The following is a 27816-nucleotide window of genomic DNA, read 5'->3' as shown; positions in this document are numbered from 1 at the left end:
CGATATGGACACTGGCATGCCATCCAGCTCGAGTGACCTTAATGATGTAAAGTATTAAACTTTCTTCAAAGTATTTATTTTAATAAAGACAATAAACAAAGATTGGAAACATAAACGAAAATGGCCATATCGGTTAGACGGACCTATGGACACTGGCATGCCATCCAGCTCAGAGTGGACCTTAATGATTAAGTATTGAAACTTTCTTCAAGAAGTATCTTTTAATAAAGATTGTTTTAACGACAAAACAACAAAGGGAAACATTAAACTAAATTGGCCATTCGGTACGCAACCAATATGACACTGCATGCCATTCACCTCAGAGTGACCTTAATAAATGTTAATTAATTTGAAACTTTCCTCCAAGAGTATTCTTTTCATAAGACAAACAAACAAAGATTTGGAAACATAACTAAGGGCCATATCGGTTAGACGCAACCGATATGGACACTGGCCCATCAAGCTCAGAGTGACCTTAATGAGTAAAGAATAACTTTGAATTAATACAATGGCCATATCGGTTGATGTACAATTTGCACTCAGCTCAGCTGGACTCTAATAAAAGAATTGAAAGACATTCGTTGGGAAACATTAAATTTATCGGTTAGACGCAGCCTATATGGACACTGGCATGCCATTCAGCTCAGAGAGACCTAAATGAATATAAAGTAATTGAAACTCTCTTCTAGAAAGTAATTCTTTTCCATAAAGACAAATAAACAAAGATTTGGAAACATTAAACTACAATGGTTATATCAGTTAGACGCAACCGATATGGACACTGGCATGCCATTCAGCTCAAAGTGACCTTAATGAATGTAGATTAAATGAAACTTTCTTTTAAAAAGTATTTCTTTTCAATAAAGACAAACAAACAAAGATTGGAAAATTAAACTACAATGGCCATATCGGTTAGATGCAACCGATATGGACACTGGCATGTCATCCAGCTTAGAGGGACTTAAATTAATGTAAAGCAATTTATATATTCTTAAAAGTAGTGTTTCTTTTCAATAAAGACAAGCAAACAAAGATTTGTAAACATTAAACTACAATGGCCATATCGGTTAGACGCAGCCAATATGGACACTGGTTTGTCATCCAGCTCAGAGTGACCTTAATAAATGTTAATGAATTGAAGTAGTTTAATGTAGTTTAATGTTTCCAAATCTTTGTTTATTTTTATTTATTTAAAAGAATTACTTTCTGGAATGAAAGTTTCAATTAATTTACATTTATTAAGGTCATTCTGAGCTGAATGGCATGCCACTGTCCATATCAGTTGCGTCTAACCGATATGGTCATTGTAGTTTAATGTTTCCAAATCTTTGTTTATTTGTCTTTATGGAAAAGAATTACTTTCTGGAAGAAAGTTTCAATTGCTTTACATTCATTAAGGTCACTCTGAGCTGAATGGCATGCAAATGTCCATATCTGTTACGTCTAACCGATATGGCCATTGTAGTTTAATGTTTACAAATCTTTGTTTGCGTGTCTTTATTGAAAAGAAACACTACTTTTAAGAATATATAAATTGCTTTACATTAATTTAAGTCCCTCTAAGCTGGATGACATGCCAGTGTCCATATCGGTTGCGTCTAACCGATATGGCCATTGTAGTTTAATTTTTCCAAATCTTTGTTTGTTTGTCTTTATTGAAAAGAAATACTTTTTAAAAGAAAGTTTCATTTAATCTACATTCATTAAGGTCACTTTGAGCTGAATGGCATGCCAGTGTCCATATCGGTTGCGTCTAACTGATATGACCATTGTAGTTTAATGTTTCCAAATCTTTGTTTATTTGTCTTTATGGAAAAAAATTACTTTCTGGAAGAAAGTTTCAATTACTTTATATTCATTTAGGTCTCTCTGAGCTGAATGGCATGCCAGTGTCGATATAGGCTGTGTCTAACCGATATGGCCTTTGTAGTTTAATGTTTCCAAACCTTTGTTTATTTGTCTTTGTGGAAAAGAATTTCTTTCTGGAAGATAGTTTCAATTGCTTTACATTCATTAGACAAACAAACAAAGATTTGGAAACATTAAACTACAATGCCCATAACGGTTAGACATAACCGATATGGACATTTGCATGCCATTCAGCTCAGAGTGACCTTAATGAATGTAAAGCAATTGAAACTTTCTTACAGAAAGTAATTCTTTTCCATAAAGACAAATAAACAAAAGATTTGGAAAAATTAAACTACAATGGCCATATCGGTTAGACGCAACCGATATGGACACTGGCATGTCATCCAGCTTAGAGGGACTTAAATTAATGTAAAGCAATTTATATATTCTTAAAAGTAGTGTTTCTTTTCAATAAAGACAAGCAAACAAAGATTTGTAAACATTAAACTACAATGGCCATATCGGTTAGACGCAGCCAATATGGACACTGGTTTGTCATCCAGCTCAGAGTGACCTTAATAAATGTTAATTAATTGAAACTTTCCTCCAAGAAGTATTTCTTTTCAATAAAGACAAACAAATAAAGATTTGAAAACATTAAACTACAATGGCCATATCGGTTAGACGCAACCGATATGGACACTGGCATGCCATTCAGCTCAGAGTAACGTTAACGAATGTAAAGCAATTGAAACTTTCTTACAGAAAGTAATTCTTTTCCATAAAGAAAAATAAACAAAGATTTGGAAACATTAAACTAAAATGGCCATATCGTTAGACGCGACCGATATGGACACTGGCATGCCATCCAGCTCAGAGTGACCTTAATGAATGTAAAGTAATTGAAACTTTCTTCAAAGAAGTATTTCTTTTCAATAAAGACAAACAAACAAAGATTTGGAAACATTAAACTACAATGGCCAAGTCGGTTAGACGTAACCGATATGGACACTTGCATGCCATTCAGCTCAGAGTGACCTTAATGAATGTAAAGTAATTGAAACTTTCTTCCAGAAAGTAATTCTTTTCCATAAAGACAAATAACAAAAGATTTGGTAACATTAAACTACAATGGCCATATCAGTTAGACGCAACCGATATGGACACTGGCATGCCATTCAGCTCAGAGTAACGTCAACGAATGTAAAGCAATTGAAACTTTCTTACAGAAAGTAATTCTTTTCCATAAAGAAAAATAAACAAAGATTTGGAAACATTAAACTACAATGGCCATATCGGTTAGACGCAACCGATATGGACACTGGCATGCCATCCAGCTCAGAGTGACCTTAATGAATGTAAAGTAATTGAAACTTTCTTCAAAGAAGTATTTCTTTTCAATAAAGACAAACAACTAAAGATTTGGAGACATTAAACTACAATGGTCATATCAGCTAGACGCAACCGATATGGACACAGGCATGCCATTCAGCTCAAAGTGACCTTAATGAATGTAGTTTAAATGAAACTTTCTTTTAAAAAGTATTTCTTTTCAATAAAGACAAGCAAACAAAGATTTGTAAACATTAAACTACAATGGCCATATCGGTTAGATGCAGCCGATATGGACACTGGTTTGTCATCCAGCTCAGAAGGACCTTAATAAATGTTAATAAATTGAAACTTTCCACCAAGAAGTATTTCTTTTCAAAAAAGACAAACAAACAAAGATTTGGAAACATTAAACTACAATAGCCATCGGCATGCCCTCCAGCTCAGAGTGACCTTAATGAATGTAAAGTAATTGAAACTTTCTTCAAAGAAGTATTTCTTTTCAATAAAGACAAACAAACAAAGATTTGGAAAGATTAAACTACAATGGCCATATCGGTTACACGTAACAGATATGGACATTTGCATGCCATTCAGCTCAGAGTGACTTTAATGAATGTAAAGCAATTGAAACTTTCTTCCAGAAAGTAATTTTTTTCCATAAAGACAAATAAACAAAGATTTGGAAACATTAAACTACAATGGCCATATCGGTTAGACGCAACCGATATGGACAGTGGCATGCCATTCAGCTCAGAATGACCTTAATAAATGTAAATTAATTGAAACTTTCATTCCAGAAAGTAATTCTTTTACATAAATAAAAATAAACAAAGATTTGGAAACATTAAACTACATTGGCCATATCGGTTAGACGCAACCAATATGGACACTGGCATGCCATTCACCTCAGAGTGACCTTAATAAATGTTAATTAATTGAAACTTTCCTCCAAGAAGTATTTCTTTTCAATAAAGACAAACAAACAAAGATTTGGAAACATTAAACTAATATGGCCATATCGGTTAGACGCAACCGATATGGACACTGGCATGCCATCAAGCTCAGAGTGACCTTAATGAATGTAAATTAATTGAAACTTTCTTCAAAGAAATATTTCTTTTAAATAAAGACAAACAAACAAGGATTTGGAAACATTAAACTACAATGGCCATATCGGTTAGACGTAACCGATATGGACACTTGCATGCCATTCAGCTCAGAGTGATTCTAATGAATGTAAATTAATTGAAACTATCTTCCAGAAAGAAATTCTTTTCCACAAAGACAAATAAACAAAGGTTTGGAAACATTAAACTACAAAGGCCATATCGGTTAGACGCAGCCTATATGGACACTGGCATGCGATTCAGCTCAGAGAGACCTAAATGAATATAAAGTAATTGAAACTCTCTTCTACAAAGTAATTCTTTTCCATAAAGACAAATAAACAAAGATTTGGAAACATTAAACTACAATGGCCATATCGATTAAACGCAACCAATATGGACACTGGCATGCCATTCACCTCAGAGTGACCTTAATAAATGTTAATTAATTGAAACTTTCCTCCAAGAAGTATTTCTTTTCAATAAAGACAAACAAACAAAGATTTGGAAACATTAAACTACAATGGCCATATCGGTTAGACGCAACCGATATGGACACTGGCATGCCATCCAGCTCAGAGTGACCTTAATGAATGTAAAGTAATTGAAACTTTCTTCAAAGAAGTATTTCTTTTCAATAAAGACAAACAAACAAAGATTTGGAAAGATTAAACTACAATGGCCATATCGGTTAGACGTAACAGATATGGACATTTGCATGCCATTCAGCTCAGAGTGACTTTAATGAATGTAAAGCAATTGAAACTTTCTTCCAGAAAGTAATTTTTTTCCATAAAGACAAATAAACAAAGATTTGGAAACATTAAACTACAATGGCCATATCGGTTAGACGCAACCGATATGGACACTGGCATGCCATCCAGCTCAGAGTGACCTTAATGAATGTAAATTAATTGAAACTTTCTTCAAAGAAGTATTTCTTTTCAATAAAGACAAACAAACAAAGATTTGGAAACATTAAACTACAATGGCCATATCGGTTAGACGTAACTGATATGGACACTTGCATGCCATTCAGCTCAGAGTGACTCTAATGAATGTAAAGCAATTGAAACTTTCTTCCAGAAAGTAATTCTTTTCCACAAAGACAAATAAACAAAGATTTGGAAACATTAAACTACAATGGCCATATCGGTTAGACGCAACCGATATGGACACTGGCATGTCATCCAGCTTAGAGGGACTTAAATTAATGTAAAGCAATTTATATATTCTTAAAAGTAGTGTTTCTTTTCAATAAAGACACGCAAACAAAGATTTGTAAACATTAAACTACAATGGCCATATCGGTTAGACGCAGCCGATATGGACACTGGTTTGTCATCCAGCTCAGAGTGACCTTAATAAATGTTAATAAATTGAAACTTTCCTCCAAGAAGTATTTCTTTTCAATAAAGACAAACAAACAAAGATTTGGAAACATTAAACTACAATTGCCATATCAGTTAGACGCAACCGATATGGACACCGGCATGCCATCCAGCTCAGAGTGACCTTAATGAATGTAGAGTATCAGAAGTGAAATATCAACGATGTAACTTCATTTTATTTTTATTTTATTTGACAATATATTTCGATACTTTTTTGTATCATCATCAGGTCTAAAAAATAAATAAAAGATAAAAGTTAAAAACGGTAAAACTGCTTGCTAAAAAACTTCAGTATTTACACGTCAAATACTCTCTATATCAACTCAACTCAAAGAATGAGCTCAAATTTTCAAACGCCAGTCGTAAGAATATAACAACTGGCATGTGATAATTGATCAATCATCCCATGATAATTGATCATTTATCCCATGACAATTCAAATTCTCAAGACAAGCGTTCTACTTTTGAACTCATCCTTTGTGTTTAAAGAAGGCTTAATGGCTTGAATGCATAAGGCCTCAAGGGCCATAAGATGAAATTCCGATTTAGCTGATTGTGCAATTATTTTCACATCATCCATTTTAAGTTCAACATTACAGCTACGAAAATGGCTTCCCACTGGTGTATTAGCATTCCTGTGCTCTCGAATACGGGATAGTAGATGTCTGGCTGTTTGCCCAACATAACACGACTGACAGCGTGAACAATTTATCTGATAAACTACCCAACTTTTGTATTCTTTTTCAACAGGTGTTTTCAATGATGGTAACAACGTTTTAAGTTTTCGTATCGTTAAAATAACTTTCACTGGAGCACCGACCCTTTTTAATGAATGTTGAAACTGCTCGGTAATTTTACCTCGATATCGAAGAAAAAACTTTTTCATTTCTGGTTCCACATCCTTTTGTTCTTCTGTTTGCGGAGGTTTTGTGATCTTTTCAATGGTCTTTTTAATAAGTGGTTCGTAAAATGAAGGAGGATATTGATTCTTTCGTAATATGGATTTTGCTTTTTCGATGCTTGATTTGAAATTTTCAGGTGTACTGCAAGCACGATGAATTCGATATACCATCCCGGTGACATTGGACTTCTTGTACTTGATCGGTGCCAGTGCATGGAAGTTCATTGTTAAACCAGTATCAGTATTTTTCGTGTACCATGTCGATGTTAATTCATTTCCAGAATGTATGATCCTCATGTCTAAAAATGGAATACTACTTTTATCCTCGCGTTCGCAAGTAAATTTTAGATTTGGATGGAATTCATTTATTTCATTTAGTTTGTTTTCGATCTGGTTTGTTTTGATATTACGTAATATATCATCCATATACCTTCCAAAGATTTGCGCTTCTCCTTTGATTTTTCCATCAAATTGACTGAGCCAACCATTTGCCAAATAAGGAGCTGGGGGACTACCCATCGCTAGCCCGTCAGTTTGTCGGTAGTATCCTCGAGGTGTTAGCATTAAGACATTTAGACTGCATAGTTTGGTTAATTCAACAAAAGTATCTTTTGAAACTGGAGGATGTTGGTATCTATCTCCATATAACAGTTCAGCACAATGGGTTATGGCTTCATCAACAGGGACGTTCGTATAGAGCGAGACTACATCAAAACTTATCATCTCTTCATCATTTTCCAAAGTGATTTCTTTCAGTGATTGACTTAAAGATTGTGATGATGTATTAATCTGACACTCTTCCACAACTGAGAGCCAATCTGCCACCTTTTTGGCAATTTTATAATATGCTGATCCTGGCATTGAAAGGACTGGCCTCAGCGGTATCAACGGTTTGTGAATCTTTGCTAGACCATAAAGTCTTGGCGGTTGACTCCCTATCGGTTTAATATCATCAAATAACTTTTCACTAATTTTATTTTCACTTAATAAAGATTTCAGTTTCTCAACAATCACCTCCTCTTCTTTCATGGTAGGATTTTTCTCATTTTTTCTTTTTGGTAATACTTTATTAAATTGAGGTAGCTTTATGATGTCGTCAAGTTTTTTGTTATAAGTTTCTTTATTCATAACACAATCCCAATTCCCTTATCAAAAGGTATGGCAAGTAGATTTCTATCCTTCAGGTACGTTTGAGTCATTTTAATATTTCTTGGTGGTTTTTGCTTCTTACATTTTTTGATGTACGCAAGAGTTTTGACATTAATGTCGGTCATAATTTCGTCACTAATTTCCTGTTTCTTACAAAATCTCAGCAAATCATCAAGTTCAGTTAGAACAACTTTCTGATCAAAAGTTTCAAGTATAGAATTTTGTTGAATTAACCAAACTATGCAGTCTAAATGTCTTAATGCTAACACCTCGAGGATACTACCGACAAACTGACGGGCTAGCGATGGGTAGTCCCCCAGCTCCTTATTTGGCAAATGGTTGGCTCAGTCAATTTGATGGAAAAATCAAAGGAGAAGCGCAAATCTTTGGAAGGTATATGGATGATATATTACGTAATATCAAAACAAACCAGATCGAAAACAAACTAAATGAAATAAATGAATTCCATCCAAATCTAAAATTTACTTGCGAACGCGAGGATAAAGGTAGTATTCCATTTTTAGACATGAAGGATCATACATTCTGGAAATGAATTAACATCGACATGGTACACGAAAAATACTGATACTGGTTTAACAATGAACTTCCATGCACTGGCACCGATCAAGTACAAGAAGTCCAATGTCACCGGGATGGTATATCGAATTCATCGTGCTTGCAGTACACCTGAAAATTTCAAATCAAGCATCGAAAAAGCAAAATCCATATTACGAAAGAATCAATATCCTCCTTCATTTTACGAACCACTTATGAAAAAGACCATTGAAAAGATCACAAAACCTCCGCAAACAGAAGAACAAAAGGATGAGGAACCAGAAATGAAAAAGTTTTTTCTTCGATATCGAGGTAAAATTACCGAGCAGTTTCAACATTCATTAAAAAGGGTCGGTGCTCCAGTGAAAGTTATTTTAACGATACGAAAACTTAAAACGTTGTTACCATCATTGAAAACACCTGTTGAAAAAGAATACAAAAGTTGGGTAGTTTATCAGATAAATTGTTCACGCTGTCAGTCGTGTTATGTTGGGCAAACAGCCAGACATCTACTATCCCGTATTCGAGAGCACAGGAATGCTAATACACCAGTGGGAAGCCATTTTCGTAGCTGTAATGTTGAACTTAAAATGGATGATGTCAAAATAATTGCACAATCAGCTAAATCGGAATTTCATCTTATGGCCCTTGAGGCCTTATGCATTCAAGCCATTAAGCCTTCTTTAAACACAAAGGATGAGTTCAAAAGTAGAACGCTTGTCTTGAGAATTTGAATTGTCTTGGGATAAATGATCAATTATCATGGGATGATTGATCAATTATCACATGCCAGTTTTGAATTCTTACAACTGGCGTTTGAAAATTTGAGCTCATTCTTTGAGTTGAGTTGATATAGAGAGTATTTGACGTGTAAATACTGAAGTTTTTTAGCAAGCAGTTTTACTGTTTTTAACTTTTATCTTTATTTATTTTTTAGACCTGATGATGATACAAAAGTATCGAAATATATAGTCAAGTATAATAAAAATAAAATGAAGTTACATCGTTGATATTTCACTTCTGATATCAAAATTCACAATGTTTTTACCGAGAAGATTGTTTCATGTTGAATTACACCGAAATGGCTTTTGGAAGATTTTTGTTCGATATCGCTCTTCGCTTCAAAAATTGGAAATGAATCGCCTTCGTGTTAATTTTCTGGAGGATTGTTTTAGATCGGATATAATCCCTCGATTTTTGAAATTTCGTGTTCCAAATAACGGATGTTTTGATGATCGAGCTGTTAGAGAATTCCAGAAAAAGTTGTTAAAAAAGGAAATTGTGTCTGCTAAACAAGAATGTGTTAAATTGAGAGAGAAAGCTACCATCAATAGAACAGATATGAAACAAAGAATAAGATCTAATTTATACCCGTCAATCATCGTTTATAATCGACTCTATTTACTAGAACTTAAAACTTTACAACAGGAGAAACTTAATGGTAAATTACGTGCATTGTCAGCTGAGCAGGATCGTCCATTGTTTGATATTGCAAATACTGTGTTATGTTATGGTTTAACTCAACCGCTACCTAAATATGTCTTGGAAACATTATCACTGGGCCCACGAAATTCTATTTGAAACTTTTGATCAGAAAGTTGTTCTAACTGAACTTGATGATTTGCTGAGATTTTGTAAGAAACAGGAAATTAGTGACGAAATTATGACCGACATTAATGTCAAAACTCTTGCGTACATCAAAAAATGTAAGAAGCAAAAACCACCAAGAAATATTAAAATGACTCAAAAGTACCTGAAGGATAGAGATCTACTTGCCATACCTTTTGATAAGGGAATCGGGATTTGTGTTATGAATAAAGAAACTTATAACAAAAAACTTGACGACATCATAAAGCTACCTCAATTTAATAAAGTATTACCAAAAAGAAAAAATGAGAAAAATCCTACCATGAAAGAAGAGGAGGTGATTGTTGAGAAACTGAAATCTTTATTAAGTGAAAATAAAATTAGTGAAAAGTTATTTGATGATATTAAACCGATAGGGAGTCAACCACCAAGACTTTATGGTCTAGCAAAGATTCACAAACCGTTGATACCGCTGAGGCCAGTCCTTTCAATGCCAGGTTCAGCATATTATAAAATTGCCAAAAAAGTGGCAGATTGGCTCTCAGTTGTGGAAGAGTGTCAGATTAATACATCATCACAATCTTTAAGTCAATCACTGAAAGAAATCACTTTGGAAAATGATGAAGAGATGATAAGTTTTGATGTAGTCTCGCTCTATACGAACGTCCCTGTTGATGAAGCCATAACCCATTGTGCTGCTGAACTGTTATATGGAGATAGATACCCACATCCTCCAGTTTCAAAAGATACTTTTGTTGAATTAACCAAACTATGCAGTCTAAATGTCTTAATGCTAACACCTCGAGGATACTACCGACAAACTGACGGGCTAGCGATGGGTAGTCCCCCAGCTCCTTATTTGGCAAATGGTTGGCTCAGTCAATTTGATGGAAAAATCAAAGGAGAAGCGCAAATCTTTGGAAGGTATATGGATGATATATTACGTAATATCAAAACAAACCAGATCGAAAACAAACTAAATGAAATAAATGAATTCCATCCAAATCTAAAATTTACTTGCGAACGCGAGGATAAAGGTAGTATTCCATTTTTAGACATGAAGATCATACATTCTGGAAATGAATTAACATCGACATGGTACACGAAAAATACTGATACTGGTTTAACAATGAACTTCCATGCACTGGCACCGATCAAGTACAAGAAGTCCAATGTCACCGGGATGGTATATCGAATTCATCGTGCTTGCAGTACACCTGAAAATTTCAAATCAAGCATCGAAAAAGCAAAATCCATATTACGAAAGAATCAATATCCTCCTTCATTTTACGAACCACTTATGAAAAAGACCATTGAAAAGATCACAAAACCTCCGCAAACAGAAGAACAAAAGGATGAGGAACCAGAAATGAAAAAGTTTTTTCTTCGATATCGAGGTAAAATTACCGAGCAGTTTCAACATTCATTAAAAAGGGTCGGTGCTCCAGTGAAAGTTATTTTAACGATACGAAAACTTAAAACGTTGTTACCATCATTGAAAACACCTGTTGAAAAAGAATACAAAAGTTGGGTAGTTTATCAGATAAATTGTTCACGCTGTCAGTCGTGTTATGTTGGGCAAACAGCCAGACATCTACTATCCCGTATTCGAGAGCACAGGAATGCTAATACACCAGTGGGAAGCCATTTTCGTAGCTGTAATGTTGAACTTAAAATGGATGATGTCAAAATAATTGCACAATCAGCTAAATCGGAATTTCATCTTATGGCCCTTGAGGCCTTATGCATTCAAGCCATTAAGCCTTCTTTAAACACAAAGGATGAGTTCAAAAGTAGAACGCTTGTCTTGAGAATTTGAATTGTCATGGGATAAATGATCAATTATCATGGGATGATTGATCAATTATCACATGCCAGTTTTGAATTCTTACAACTGGCGTTTGAAAATTTGAGCTCATTCTTTGAGTTGAGTTGATATAGAGAGTATTTGACGTGTAAATACTGAAGTTTTTTAGCAAGCAGTTTTACTGTTTTTAACTTTTATCTTTATTTATTTTTTAGACCTGATGATGATACAAAAGTATCGAAATATATAGTCAAGTATAATAAAAATAAAATGAAGTTACATCGTTGATATTTCACTTAAGAAAAAAAGTTTTTTTTCCCCCCCTTACAATTACACTCGACAATATTCAATTAACTCTAAAAGAAGACAAATTATTTGTTTGTTTTTTCTAGTGATAGGCTTCGAGATTTGATTTCAAACAATAGCTGAAAATATTGTTTAAAAGTTATGAATTGTGTTCTTATAAAATGTTGCTTATAAGAAAAATAAATGTTTCTCTTTTGGGCACAATCCTATGTTTGCTTTGAAAGAACCAATCACCGAAAGCTAATAATCATTGGTTTAAGAGTTATGAATCGTGTTCTTATAAAGTTGATGCTTATAGGAAAAATGAATTTTTCTAGCTGAAGCACAATCCTATATTTGCTTTGAAAGAACCAAACGACAAAAGCTAATAATCATTGGTTTAAGAGTTATGAAATGTGTTCTTATAAAGTTGATGCTTATAAGAAAAACAAAAATGTCCTGATTTAGCAGAGTCCCCTCGTTGCTTATAGAACCAATCGTCGAAAGCTAATAATCATTGGTTTAAGAGTTATGAATTGTGTTCTTATAAAGTTAATGCTTATAAGGAAAATAAAATTTTCTAGCTTAAGCACAATCCTATATTTGCTTTGAAAGAACCAAACGCCAAAAGCTAATATCTATTGGTTTGAGAGATATGAATTGTGTTCTTATAAAGTTGATGCTTATAAGAAAAATAAATTTTTCTAGCTTAAGCACAATCCTATATTTGCTTTGTGGGAACCAAAAGCTAATAATCATTGGTTTAAGAGTTGAATTGTGTTCTTATAAAGTTAATGCTTATAAGAAAAAATAATTTCTAGCTTAAGCACTATCCTATGTTTGTATTAGAGAACCAAACGCCAAAAGCTAATATCTATTGGTTTAAGAGTTATGAATTGTGTTCTTATAAAGTTGATGCTTATAATCATTTAGCACTGTCCCCTAGTTGCTTTGATACAATCGCCGAAGCCAATATCACTTTGATAAAAATATTGACTTGTTTCTTTATAAAGATGATGCTTATAAGAAAAACAACAATTACCAAAGTCTGTCACAGTCCAAGAACAATGCGATTAATACTTTGAAAAATTAATATTAAAATCGAGTCAGTTTTCAAAAAATAACTAAGTCCAAAAGGTCGTGTTTTACAATCTGCGCAGAATTTAATTACATATCTGCGCAGCTCGAAATTACATAGTTTGCGCAAATAATACATATTTTGCGCAGAAATTACATATCTGCGCAAAATAATTACATATATGCGCAGAAATTACATATCTGCACAAAAATTACATATCTGCGCATAACACCCCTTATGAAAATGGAATAAATTTGGAAAACCGAAAATTTTGGAAAATCTTAAGATAAAATCTAGAACAACCCAGATATTATTGATTCACAACGCTTAGAAAAAGGAGATGTACATTATTTTGTTTTCAAGGTGAGAATGGGCCAAAAAGCAATTAAATTATAAACGTGTGAAAGATATGGGCGCGTGGAAATTTTAAGGGCGCGTGAAAAAATAGGGGCACGTGAAAAACATAGGCGCGTGAAAATTTAAGGGCGCGTGAAAAAAATTAGGGCGCGTGAAAAATATGGGCGAGTGAAAATTTAAGGGCTCGTGAAAAAAATTAAGGCGCGTGAAAAGTATGGGCGCGTGAAAATTTAAGGGCGCGTGAAAAAAATTAAGGCACGTGAAAAGTTTGGGCGCGTTCAAAATATAGGGCGCGTGAGGCGCGTGATTTAGCAGACTCATTATAACGCTAAATTTCAGAGATTTGTGGTTTCTTACAATTGTCTTACCAGACAGTTCGACTCTAGGTGTAACAAACGAAGATATGTTTGTGTGCATAAAGCTTTGTCAGTTTTGTTTTTGAAAATGCAGAACCTTTTACCAAATCTTCCGGAGGTGGAAAGGATCGGCCAAGTTGAATTGGTTGGATGTGATAAGGGAAGCAAACAGTCTTCAAATAATTCCAGTATCGCTGATGAGCATATAGAAAATGAAAACAACCTTCAATTTGATATTTTTAGAACCTGCTCGTACATTCGCGAAAGAAAACATTACTCTGAGTGCGATATTGAGAATAAAAGAAACAATGATATCTCTGACATACCGAGGGATTTAGTCCCAAGTGAAACTTGTTGTTTTTACTGTAGAAGAATCTTACCTCTTCCAGAACTCGTTTCCCGCAAGCACATAGATTAGTCACGTTGAACCGCATATATACAGGTTCTACGACGTATAGTAAGTATTGTTCGACCTGCAAAGTTTACTATCGATACCAGGAGAGTAAGGATGGGATACACAACTTTGACAACGTTCTTTTACTTGGTTTCGATTTTTGCATGCATCTTCGTGGCCATGTGTTTCAAAACAACTCAATAAACTCTTTTCTTTCCGCTTCGGCTTTTGTCACTGATTGTGTTTTGGACCAGCAGAAAGTCTCTAATGATTTTTTGCTTTTTGAAATCTTGGCGACACCTGAGGTATTTTCCCTGGGCATTGGTAACGGATGTTAATCGGAAAATTGTAAATGGAGGAAATTGGTCAGGATGAGATCTAGGAAGACTTTGATGGCGAGGTAGACTCTAATAGATTTTGGGAGGACGTAGAACTCGAAATCATTGGAAGAGCATTCCCTGGACCAGGACCAGTATCCAAAATCAAACCTAATCTTACAAACTGGTCACCTTTCATGAATGAGAAATCAAAAAACTCTTCCATACTTTTGAACTCCGAATTCAAAAAGGTTTCCACACGTACAGATACTATGGAAGATGATTCCAGAGAGGTTTGTGAAGAAAGAATTTTGGAAATGCTTAGTAATGAAACTTCGAGAAAGGTAAAAAGTACTGCAAAGTCGTGTGGTTTAACAGTGATGACTCTAAGCTTGACATCTTAACTCGTATTCAAAAAAACATGAAAAAAGAAGGCCCAAGATTTAAAAAGCTCTTCACTAAGCTTTGTGGTCATTCTGGTGGATGGTTAACATTTTCTTGTTTACACGGACTATTTTTTTTCGAAATTGAGGTTTTGAGAAGAATAAAACTCATCCCCGAGCTTCATGGTCAAACACATAAACACTGAAGTCGAGGAACAATTGCATCGAAAATTTAAAGATTCAACACATTTTTTGAATATGTGTGGTCAAGTGAATCATATATTTCTTCTCCGTTCTATGCTTGGACACAACAACAAGCAAAGAGACAATGCAAGGCTTAAAAAACTTTCAGTCAAATTCGACAGCATTCATTATGACTCATTGGGAAGGATCAGAACTGGAGAAGCGTGGGAAAATGCTGAAAGCCTACCTGGAGATGCTATAGATGAAAATTTTTCTGAAGAACGTGTCGACGAACTTGCTGAAATTATATCAGTCCCTGAATCCACCATTCAATTTTTTGATTTACAGCCCTCAGAGGTAGAAGATCAAGAGAATACAGATGATGATGTCACGGACGACCAAGGCATTGATACCAAATTAAAGCAGCGTAAAAATCCGATGAGGAATAAACGAAGACGCTTCGCTTTACTGATTACGAAATAGATGATCGAATTACAAAACGCAGGAGTACGGCAAAGTATTCCAAAAGACCTGATGATGTCTGGGTTGAAATTGATGACCTGCTTCAACTTGGCAAGCAGGAGCATCTCCTAAAACAGAAAGAAATGTGTGCTATATCAGGCTATCAAGCAGAGTTTTCCTTAATGGCGTTTTTATTGGACAAAGATGTCCTTCATCCGCCATTAAGGATGGGGAAAATTTTCGTCGGGGAAAAAGATTCGCCACTTGGCTAGACTAGAGTCGTGTAATACTAATAATACCAAATCTAATAATAATGATACGGGATTTAGTTAGTATAAAATTAGACTAAAATTGTTCCATTCATTACTTTTTGCTTTATTTCTACTATGTATAAATTAGTCGTCTAGCTTGCTAGACTACCACTTGGCCAAAGTTTCGTCACTTTTCCCCGACGAAGTTTTCCCCGATAAGGTATCGTTTACTTTTTCCGAGGCGAATCCGCTAAAATATTGCTCAAATGGAATTTCATTCCCAAATCTTCGCTTACAAGCCCATGCCCTATGCGGTTTGTTTTTTCTACGAAAAAAATCCTTTGTCCCAAAAAAAAACCCTTTCCATGAAATTTTTTTGTCAGCAAAACAAATCTTGCTGATTCGAGAATTTTAATTCCAACCTCACAAATGGCTTAACGGGAAAACTTTCTGATGTTAGCATAGTTTTAGACTTTAAACTGTCGAAATACCCAGTTGCTTTTTAGACCTTTGTGGGGGAGTTGAAGTTAGCGGGATGGAAATTTAAGAATGAATTATAACAATTTGATTTGATTTCAGTAAGTATATTTCACGGAGCATATTTGGATTCAATAGCTCACGCAGCATGTTAATATGTAAATGGTAAAATATAATCTAAACTGTAACTCTACCTGTCTCTTTAAAGTACTCGTCGTCTTTCAAGAATATCGCCGGATCGTAAATAGCACAAAACATAACAAGCAGATGAGATGCATTTGAGATAGGAGATCCATCGTGCCAACAAGCGATGGTGCGTTGTCTTTGAAGAATTTTCAGCTGATCGACACTTCCAATTTGTTCTTGCATTCTTTCAAATTCGTTCGTTCTCGTTTCGTCGGACAACGATTCGTAAAATTCGTCTGGTTTCAAGCGGAAAAAATTTCGATGTGCTTTATTCATCTCTTCTTTGACCCAATCGATTGGAAATTTTCGTCCTTTAAGGAAAGATAAAAGCTATTTTTGAAAACAGGGAGAGGGCGAGGGAGAGAAAGAGAGAGAGTTTTTATAAATACACAAATATCATTATCTTGCGATTTTTTTTCAACTGACCTGATACTTCAAAGGTTTTGATTTTGATTTCATAGCCATCCATTGTCATGATTTCGAACGTTTGCGGAACAATCATTTCCCCGGCAGCGTAACCACCCTGTAAAAAAAAGAACCGAAAATATTCAACCAAGACACAGGAACCAGGACACACTGCATCTGCTTCTAACATGCCCGTGTACAAGTGTACTGCAGAAATTACATTTTTAACACTTTGAGGAATAAAATGATACCAGGTTTATTTTTTTAATAAATCATCAGGTCTCTAGTCTATACTAAAAGAGGTACTTACATCCTCTATCATTTTGTCAAGGTCTTCTTTCACTTCTTTATTGGAAGGTGCAACTGGAATCGATACATCGTCGGGCAATCTATAAAAGTATCATTTTAGTATGTGGCTTTCTGTTTTTTTATTGAACATACGCTATCTAAAATTATAATTAAGTGAGGCTGAAAAAAGTATTTTGTTAAAACCTACAATGGGGCTCACAGAAATTTGTGATTTGTATCTAAAAGAATTGGTTATTTTTGTGTTAAATTGAAACCCTAATCAAATATTGAGCTTAATTCAGTTGGTGATATATACCGTAACTTTGCCTTCCTAATCTTTTTACCACCACCGCGTCTTTCAAAACCAGATATATCAATATCTTCATGTTCAAAATATTCTTCCAACACTTGCCCTCCATTATCAGGGAATTTACCTAAAGTAAATAAGTAGGAAGCAAGTTTTGAATTGGGAAGGGAATAAAATGTACCAAAAAATTTTGTATTTGGTAAGAAGGTAAGAACATTATAAATGTTAGTTAGGAACACAGTGCACAATTTTTTATCAAAGTAAATGTTCTGTTTCTAAAAGCATAGAGAACATTACAAAAAATGTTTTACCGCTACTATTCTTCATTTCATATTTTCTTGCCATGTTCTGGAGGTCGAGTTTTGATCCGGCTGGTAGAGATTTAAGCTATTTAAAGAAAAAAGAGTACATGCTGATGAACTAGACATCGAAATCATCACCGCTCTTACTCTTACACACACGCCCGGTCACTTTCGAAGGCCTGGAAAATGCCCTACTAGTGTGACAATGTGTGCTAGTGTGCTTTTTTTACTATACGGCTAGTATTGAAAGTAATGGGCTTAAGTGTCGAAATCCGACGATACAAGCCCATAGTAATTTCTTTCGGGGTTCAAAGGCTATCAAGCATTCTTAGCTGATATAAAATGCATAAAAAGGTCTAGTATTGAAAGAAATGGGCTTAGGTGTCGAAATTCGACGATACAAGCCCATAGTAATTTCTTTCGGGTTCAAAGGCTATCAAGCATGCTTAACTGATATTTTCGACTGGGTATTTTTCTTGCCATATTACAAATACTGGTTCTATCCTTACAAAAGGTGTGTGAGCACAAGAACGTAAGTTTAGATCAAAACCTCTTCAACGCATCCATCAAAATCACAAGTGTAACTATCAAGATTACCGACGTGGTTGCGAGCCCGTTTTAAACCTTTGGCAATTTTCGTCTCATTCAAAGCTGTACGTGAACATGCTGCCGGATAACTTTCAAACCCATTTGTCCTCCGAACATCAGCTCTCGAACTTAGTGAATTGGTACCACCATATGTACTATGGAACATTTTTTTAGATTAAGATTAAATAAATGACACTCATGTACTTTTATAGTCCTTGGAGAAAACCCTAACTTTATTGACTTTTTCGAAAACTGATATATTCGTTTTCGGAAATAAATTTTTACTTTAACAATAGAAATCCAACGTGAGGACTGTAAAGAATCAAATCTCAAAGCTTTTGAAAATGATTTAGTCAACATGTTTTCTCAGGGCTATATAAAATGGTATATAATGATATTTAAAGATATTAATACTTGTGTGACATTTAAAAATTTCCAAAACTCTAATTCTCTGTAAGTGCTTCCTGTGCAGCATTTGAAGCTTCTTTCTCCATGCTGATCAAACCAGCCTTCAAAACTTTTTGATAACTTTATCTCCTGGTATCCTGGTGTACAACTTACCCAAAAACTTTTTGTGTTTGTTGTTGCACCCCTTACAAAACGAAATACCGTGCATCTTTCTTTCATCATCCCTCATCTTTACCCAGCTGTCTTTCCCAAAATGACTTGTCACTATTTCCTTAATTTCTCTGCCTTTTCTCCTGTTCAAATTTTGCATAAATTTTTTTGCACGATCTTCGTTTTTACGATACCACAGGTAATCAACATCAAGATCACAAACTTCAAAGAGTGCCAAAAATTCACTAAAGTTCTTTTTCAATTTTTCGCTGACATCTTCAACTGAATGTTTCTTGCCTTTTAACTGGGTTGATATGCTCAGTTCAAACAAAATAACTTTTATGAAGCCACAACTGAATGGATCACTGACACTTTTTGATTTTGAAGCCATACTGTAAAAAAACATAGTTTCATTATTACATAGACACCGAACAATTAAAAAGCAAAGATTTTTTCAATTTTTGGAAGGGAAAATTTCAGAAATTGGGTACTTGAGCATTAAAGACCTATCCATGCTAGGGCAAAAGACTGTTAATCAAAAATTTTCATCAAGCCCCTTACAAGAGCAGCCACCAGGCTAGGAAGTATGAAAATATCTGTTCTTGAGGTCCCTTTCTCCTGGAAAAAAACTATCTGTTCTGTATCCTGGGCTCTCCTGGATTAAATATCTGTTCTGGGGGAAAAAATGGGACTCCTAGAAAATGTATATATGTTCTCTAGAAATATTATGCTCTTGGAAGAATATAACAGCTATTCTCTAAGTAAGTTAAAATGCTCCTCCTAGAAAAATGACACCTTTTAAGAAAACTATGAAGCTCCCTGGAAAAAAATCTGACTTTATTTATCAGGATTTACTAGGTCTTTAAATTCAACAAAATTTACTATAGACCGACCAACTGACAGAATATGAAGAAGTTTTATCATCCAAACAGAACATAATATTGATGGTCAACTAAAACATAAATGTTTTAGTGATAAAGCGAAAATAAAAAAATGTAGTGTTTCCGGAATGCATGTTCTTTTTGCTATTTTTTGACAACTTAATAAGATCATTGAAATAGAACTTTAGATAACTTTTATGTACAAACAGTATGAAGTAAGCCCTGAATACTAATGTAATAACTATATACTTTAGAATTAGTTTTCGTATTTACAAAATGAATAATTATATTTGTTAATAAATATTTGCTAAATTAGAAATGCGAATAATATAGAATAGCTATCTACAAATGAATAAATATTACCCTGTAGTGGATATATACTAACTTACAATTCTAATCTCAACTTCAATTTATTATTGTATTATATATAAATTCTAGGGAAATTCTATTTATATATAAATGGAGTATGATTAAAATACTATAGAATATATTGATATGTACAGACATAAGTAACACTGTCAAAGATGAATTCAATTACTGTATGTTAAAAAGTCTCACATACAATCCAAGCAAAATAATTCTCAGATAGGAATTCTAGGATTTAAAGTGACTATAACAAAAAAGAGCCAAAGAGGGTAGAAAAGACACCACAATACAAAACAAAGGAATGACAACACAAGGAGTTGCCGTGTATTCTAATTTTTCATTTGTGGCAGTTAAAAGGGAGGTTTTCCGATTCTTCAGATGCTCAAAATCGAATTATGTTTTAAGAAAAATGGTGGCTAGGAAGGAACAAGACGAAAGAGTGAAAGGGCCATTTGCTTTACTGTGCTTGTTATATATATAAAAGAATCAGTGACTATTATTTTTTCTTTATTATTTCATATCATGAAATGAGAAAGCATTTTGCCGGAAAGTTGCAATTGTAATGACCCTTTCAAAGCGTAAAATAAAGCAATCTAGAAAATCATCGAACCATTATAATCGTCGATGGAGAAAAAGAATCTTAAAATGTCCATTTTTGCTGTTTTGAGAAAACATACTAAAACATTGAAGTGAATACTTAAGTTTTTTTTTGCTTTAGAAAAACCATCAGAACATGATAACCCCTCGAATTATTTTGAACATAGAAAAAGGGTTTCACCTTCTAAATAAAAATTGAAACAAGAAAATCTTGTAAAAAAATTCTAGCTGATTTGGACACAAGGCTGTCTTTTTCTCCAAGGATAAAACAATTACAAGCAGTACCAGCAAAAGAGAAGATCTGCTTCCATCCCTTTTATTATACTATTCCATCAAAAGATAGGCACTCCCCAGCGACCCACCCTAACAACAAAATCGATAAGTTGTGATTTTTTTAACGTCTCATTCCTTTCGAACTTAAATTTAAATTTCTTAAAGCATTTCTGTGACAACCTTTACGTTTTTTTTGTTTCTGACCCTTCCTCCTTCTCCCCACTCCTTGCAATACCGGTCATAATGGCATCGATGATTTTCTAGATTTTTTATCTTATTACCTTTGCCAAGTTCAACAACGTCCAGCATACATTTCGACGAAGCACTGGATGACTTGCGTTTCCATGATATCATGAGGTTAATGTCTTTCGTCCGGATTTCTTCCACGTCCACCATTTTATTCTCGCCTTCTTCAACATCTTCAGGCAAATGGGCTTTGCCTCTCCCATGCCACAACAACATAACTATGCTTTTGAATTTTCGGAGGATATTTTGCCGATATGATCGATTCAGCGATGTCTTCGATGCTTGGTTCTGGTTCAGGTTCTAGTTGATCTGGTTGCACCATGGTCTTTTTTACCCTCTTTGGTTTTTTCTTTTTGTATTCGTTGACCGATTTGAAGCCTTTTTCCTCTGCTTCTCTCCTAGTATAAAAAGATAAATCAAGCTTCTCTCCTAGTATAAAAAGATAAATCAATTACAAATTTTGAAGGTTATCTCAAACAAAAAAAAAACAAAGTTGAAAACATGTATGAATAACACACAAATAATGTTCAACGAGGGTAAGTTTTCTTTCAAAGTTTTAAAGACCTCCAACTTTTTAACAATGTGAAAATGTTTTGACAGAATATGTAACTCACTTTAGTTTAGATTGGCTTTTTTGTCCAGCCACTAATAACGATAGCTTCTCGTTGAAGGTTTGGTACGTGGTGGCGTCGTTGTTGTAATGCTTTAGTACGCGGATCATCTAAGAATTCGAAATAAGGACAAAATTAGTACAAATTGCGTAATATTACCATAACAGAATTACCAGTTATCAAATCAACAAATTTTTATTAACACGTACAAATATATGTAAGAAGAAGAACTAATCAAAATTCACTTTTACGCTTTACATTTACAAAATCGTCGAAAAGTTTTGTTTGCAAAATTTCAAAACATTCGAATTGGACTTTCTGAATTACGTCATAACCGAATAGGCAATCAGCTGCTTACAAATAAATATATGAAATACAAGGGAACAACCGGGAAAAAGTGGACCTATGTCTATTTATTTACGTAACTCTCCCTTCAAAGGACAAAATGCTCCTCCAAAATAATAAATGAATAAAAATTACCCAATAAACTGCATTCATCTTTTGAAGCTTGTTCTTGCTAGCTGTCAGTTGGAATTTTTCAATCGCTTTCTTGGCAACATTCTGACAAAAGAAAAATTATTCACTTATTAGAAGATTTCTGTATATTCCAATTTCATGAAGCAATATGTTCCTGATGTGATAAATATGATATGTATTTTAATTTTACAGTTGCTGCTTAGAATTTTAAACCTGCTTAAACGTTTTTTTATAAGAATAGTGTAAATCCATTTAATCATGGATATTCTTAACTTTTTGGTCGAAATCACATAATATTCTTAAGGTTAAGTTTTGGACTTTACAAGTCATAGTCACAAAATCATCGAAAAGTAATTTAAAAACATAATTTTTTCTTTAAGTACCTCAAATTAGGCCTTTTGGTTATATTATTTATAGAAAAAAGATCAAATTGATTCGATTGAAAAAAAGTTTTTCATACCTTTGATACCTTCTTTTCTGGCATAATTTTTCTTTTGATTTTTGTTGGGAAGAGGTTCAAATTTTTCCCTTGCCCTGGATTCCTCTTCGGGTGTAAATGAGCCTGGTTTCTCTTCCTTCTCGACTTTTGAAAACGACTTGCTCTTGCGAGACAGTGTGTTGGGTCTAGGTTCCTATAATACCAATAGTTTCTCACTCCTGAACCAATCTAAACCCGACATCATTTTTTTGTGTGTACAATTGTGGTCAAAATATGTTGACATTTTAGTGTATTTAGACGTCCAAATTTCAGCAAAATCTAAGAGGGTGAGGTATCACACTTTCTTTATTCTGAAGATTTTTTTAAAAACAGCTAAGGTACCAAAACGTATATAAAAAACAAGATAAAAATTCAACTTGGGATTTAAGTTGAATTTATACAACAGGATGAGTCCCCAGTATGTATTACCTTCGAATGTTGATATATACGGTTTTATTCAGAGCATGACAGTAACAACCTTCTAATTTGCACCAAGGACAGGCCTTGAGTCCACCAGCGGCTAAAATGTAAATTGTTGTAAATTCTAATTAAATAAAGAAAGTAAATTGCCAAGCTCGGGGAATTCTTCATCAAAGAATTAAAAAAACGCCTTTAAATCGAAGACATTCCAAACATTAAAAAAACAAAGAAGTAAAAAAACGCCTTTAAATCAAAGAACATTAAAAAAAAAACTTAAATTGCAAAACCCTGTCTAACTCATTTCAAACTATCAAAAATTTTGAAACCCTGGAATAGTAATTTCCGAAAATCTAAAACATCCATGATTATCACCCCTAATCTAAAATTAGACAAACCTGGTTGCTGAAGTACTTTAGAGATTGCAGGGAAATGCAAAACGTATTGCAGGAGGCGTACTTTGATTCTCACGTTTGTTTCCATATATCCCGGGTGGAAAGTTTGACAATCTGAAAGTACCATTAGTTCATCAACCAAAATTTCGAAATAGGGATCCACGTGGAAGGCTTCCTTTCTGCCGTTGCCAGGGATAGTTCCAAAAAGCATAATGCCACCAACAGATTTTCGCAGAGCGGGCGGAGAATTAAGGATCGATAACATCAGTGGCCACATCGAGTAGACGTGGTGCATCGTTTTGAACGGGTTGACACCATCACTGCAAAAATTTAAAACCACGCCGTCGTCATCACCTTTAAACTCTCTATCCTCGTCAAACCAATTCTCCCATCTGCTGGTATCCCATATGGCACGCAAATATCCATCCTTCGGGCGGGTAGTATGAGCCTGCAATATGCGCACCAAGTTTTCATTTTGATACAAACGGGCGATTCGCAGTCTGATAGGAAAGTATTTGAATGTTTTGGATTTGGTTTTACTACTTCCACACTTTGGACACGTTTTCAGAAGAGAGTTCATTTCTAAAAACCATGCAGTCCTTTTCACATGCCTTGACAGTCTGGATCGGTATTAGAAAGTCTTTGATCTTGGCTTTTGCCTCTTCATAAGATGAACAAGATTCGTTGGGTTTGGGTAATTTAAAAAGTTTATCGTTGCGAAAGCTCTCAGAAACAGTTGCCTTAGCATAGCTAGGATGTGAAACAAATTTACGAAACTCCAAATAGATATGGTCTAAGACCGAGATATCAGCATCAAGGAAAAGAGGTGTCTTAGCTGCTGGATGGGTTTCAAAAAGTCCAGGGTAATACGGACAGTCAATGTTTTGAGTTTCAAGAGGTGCTGTGGTTTTTTGAATGGCATATGAAGCATCAGTTTTTGCATTACGATAAATTGTCTTTGATGAACGGATTGCTCCATTACACCGATAGCTAGTGCAGTTGCAAGGTTTACCTGAAATTGAAAAGAAGTAAATAATTTGTTTGCTTTGTTTGTAACAACCACAACCAGGGGTACTCTTGCCGACCGACAATTGGACTGATATTTTAGATTTTCTATTTTTACCAAAACAAAGGCGCTTGGAGGTTAAAAATGATACACTCTGAATGAACATCAACAGTGCATGCCTCAGGGAGTGCCAATAAAAAGAATTACGAACGCTGATTGGTTTTTTAATACTTATGACCAAATATGGTCAACGGATATTTTACAAAAGATCGTAAGCCCAAATTCGATCAAAATTGCTTTAACGACAGTTATTCAGTTGGTAGACACAACACATTGTCGACAACACGTTGCCACTTCATTAAAGTTAAGTAAAATTTTCTTACCTCCTGCAAGTCTTGAATTCATTCTTTCAAAGTGAAAATTATTTTTCTGAGTACAATAAATCTTATGATTTTCACTAACCAGTGAACCACCAATACGGATCTTTGGAGGGAAATGATTAATTTGCTTTTTGTGAGTCCTTATAAAATGTTTTCACTATAGAACAAAATCTTGGAGGGAAATAATTTTTCGAGCTAAAGTATAGGCAGTCAATAATTTTTCGAGCAAAAATATAGACAGTCAATAATTTTTCGAACGAAATTATAGTTAGTCAATGTTTTTCCGAACGAAATTATAGGTAGTCAATTTTTTTTCGAACGAATATTGCCAGACAATGTATTTTCGAATTTTTATCGTTCGATTCATTGAAGATATTTTTGAGATCTTATTCATTATTCATCATTTTTGTTCATACCGAGATTGGAAGCAGCCATGTCATCAGCCAGCGCCACCGGGAATGGAAACATTATACACCGCCATTTACACCTTATACAAACTTATTCCCGCCGCAAACTTCAAACGCTACAGCTACAGACCCTACCGAACTCACCGAACCATCCGAAGTATCTGAACCATCCGCCGAACAATCTACCGCTCAATACCCACACACCAGTGAAGCACCATCATGCGCATTTCTTTTAAATTTTTATAATCAGTGGAAGGACACAGTACCACTCTGCCAATGCAACAGAAAATCGTATGAGCTGCAGGACTATTTTGACAGAAGAAGGCCAGATTATTCTGCTGCCCATACACTTTATTTGGTATGTAATACTTCAGATCTTTAATAATTGAGTTGGTTGGTCTTTTCTGTTGATATTTAATCTCATTTTAAACTTATATACCTTCCGCATACATGTACGGGGTTGGGGATGTTTCATTTTCGAAGAAAAGTCTTGGCATGTCATTTTTTTCCTCCATCTATATAATAAATATCACGAACATTACCAACCAGACGGAATGCATACAATTACAGACGTTGTTCATAAATTGGCTTATTGGTAAGTAAATGTTCTTGTTTTTTTTTAATAAAAGTCCGGAGAAAACCAAAATTAAATAACATTACAAATCAATGTATGAAAAAGTATTTCTTTTGAAGAAAAATATTCGCTTGGTGTTTTGTTTTATTGCCTCTTTTCATTTTTCAGGAAAACTTGATGAACAAAAATTGTTACTCGCAGAAGAAAAAATGACACTGTCAAAGAAAAATCATCACGCCAAAAAAGTCAAAACATTAACTGAAGAGGAAATAAAGATTGGCAATAACAGGTAAATCTAGAAAATCTTAAAAAGATGACTTATACTAAACAAAAAAATTAAATAGTAAGAAAAAACAAATTCAAAGGGATACATATTTTGTTTAAGCTTAACAAAAAAGAAAAGAAAAGTGAAATCAGATACACGTTTTCTTTTTTTTAAGAAACTAGTTTTACCAAGCAGCCTCAATGTTTCTTAAGAAATCGGCCTTTTCAGCCTTAAATGTTTGTTACATGTTTCTGAACTTTTTGACATTATCAGCCTTATGAAAGGCTGGATTGGAAGGTTCTTAAAAAACCGAATTAAAAAATGTTATTTTCTCATTCTCAGCCTCAGCATGTTTCTTAGTTTTTAGGCATTTTGAGCCTCATGTTTCTTAAAAGTGTGTTTCTTTATTTTGGTCCTCAGAAAGACCTCCGAATTTTATGGTATAAAATATTTTCCAAAACTTCATTAAAAATTTTCCAAAAAAGAGTCCCAAAGTTGAATTTCATTTGTTTTCAAGCAAAAGCAAAAGCAAAATTTCCAAATAAAAAAAGCGATTGTAAATAACTACTTCATAAATTCTTCTCGTAGATGCAAAAAGATGGTACATTTTCCAAGTCATTGCTCTGGTTTCACTGGTGATGTTTTCTCAACGCCTAAAATTGCTTTGAAGAACACTCATGGATGTACAGAGGTACAGATGATATTATTTTGAACAATTTTACAATATTTTCCTTCGTGTTTTATCGTAATCATGTGTCACACAACGCAATACACCTCTCAGTTTTGATTTCTTCAGATCTCTTAGAGACAATCCATTATTTTGATTTTAGTACACGGCGAATCGTATATGGATCTTCCTGTTAAAGGATATGCTTGAGCTTCGACAACGACGAACTCTCGTGTTCTTTTTCGACGTCGTTGCACGAATTCACGCGAGGGGATTCGACGACGAGACACTTACAACGTTGGAAGACGATATGGTGGTTGCTCTTGCTCTCCTTGAACGTGATTGCACAATCAATCATTCCAACATCACAACTCACATATTGGTGCATCTTGCTTCGAAAATCCGGGATAACGGCCCGTTATAATATGCATTTTGAATGTTTGCGTTCGAGAGAATGAATTCATGGATCACTCGAGGGTAATGAATCGATCCAAAATGGAAGAATGTGTGATGGAAACTGTTCAAGTAAGTTGGATCTTGTTTTATCCATTTTAATAATAATAATAATATAAATTTATTGGCAATTGAAGCTGACCCATTAGAAACTCCACAACCTCGATCAAGATTAAACAATTTTCAAAATACGACACCTTTAATTTTAACTTTTATTTTTCCATTATATTATTATGAATTAGTTTTAGTTGTTTGCTAAGATCTTATGCAACCTTGCCAAGCCTGACACATCTCTGTTGCACAATCTTTAGGGCTATCTCAGCTAAATCAAACCAAAACAATCATGTCCTAGGTCATACAATCCGAAATTTCTTCGTTTCCAGAACATCCTGAAAAGCGACAAATTTTCTACCCTACAGGAAAGAAAATTCTTTGGCAAGTAGGGGTGATTTGGAAGCTTTTAT

At 34.4% G+C, this 27816-nt stretch overlaps 2 protein-coding genes across 2 annotated transcripts; one reads left to right on the top strand and one right to left on the bottom strand.

Moving 5' to 3' along the window:
* Positions 1 to 6119: 6119 nt before the first annotated feature.
* On the bottom strand, positions 6120 to 7613 carry LOC136817568 (uncharacterized). Its single transcript, XM_067073894.1, has one exon. It carries the CDS (start codon positions 7611 to 7613, stop codon positions 6120 to 6122), a length of 1494 nt encoding a protein of 497 aa, XP_066929995.1.
* A 2413-nt stretch (positions 7614 to 10026) lies between these two features.
* Positions 10027 to 11694, top strand: LOC136817556 (uncharacterized). The gene has a single exon (XM_067073889.1). It carries the CDS (start codon positions 10027 to 10029, stop codon positions 11692 to 11694), a length of 1668 nt encoding a protein of 555 aa, XP_066929990.1.
* The last annotated feature ends 16122 nt before the right edge of the window (positions 11695 to 27816 follow it).

This window comes from Clytia hemisphaerica, unplaced genomic scaffold (assembly GCF_902728285.1).
Source record: "Clytia hemisphaerica strain Z4C2 unplaced genomic scaffold, Clytia hemisphaerica genome assembly, whole genome shotgun sequence".
In the NCBI taxonomy this organism is placed as follows: Eukaryota; Metazoa; Cnidaria; class Hydrozoa; order Leptothecata; family Clytiidae; genus Clytia; species Clytia hemisphaerica.
Note: the sequence above shows the minus strand (reverse complement) of the source record. Positions and strands in the feature narration are given on the sequence as shown.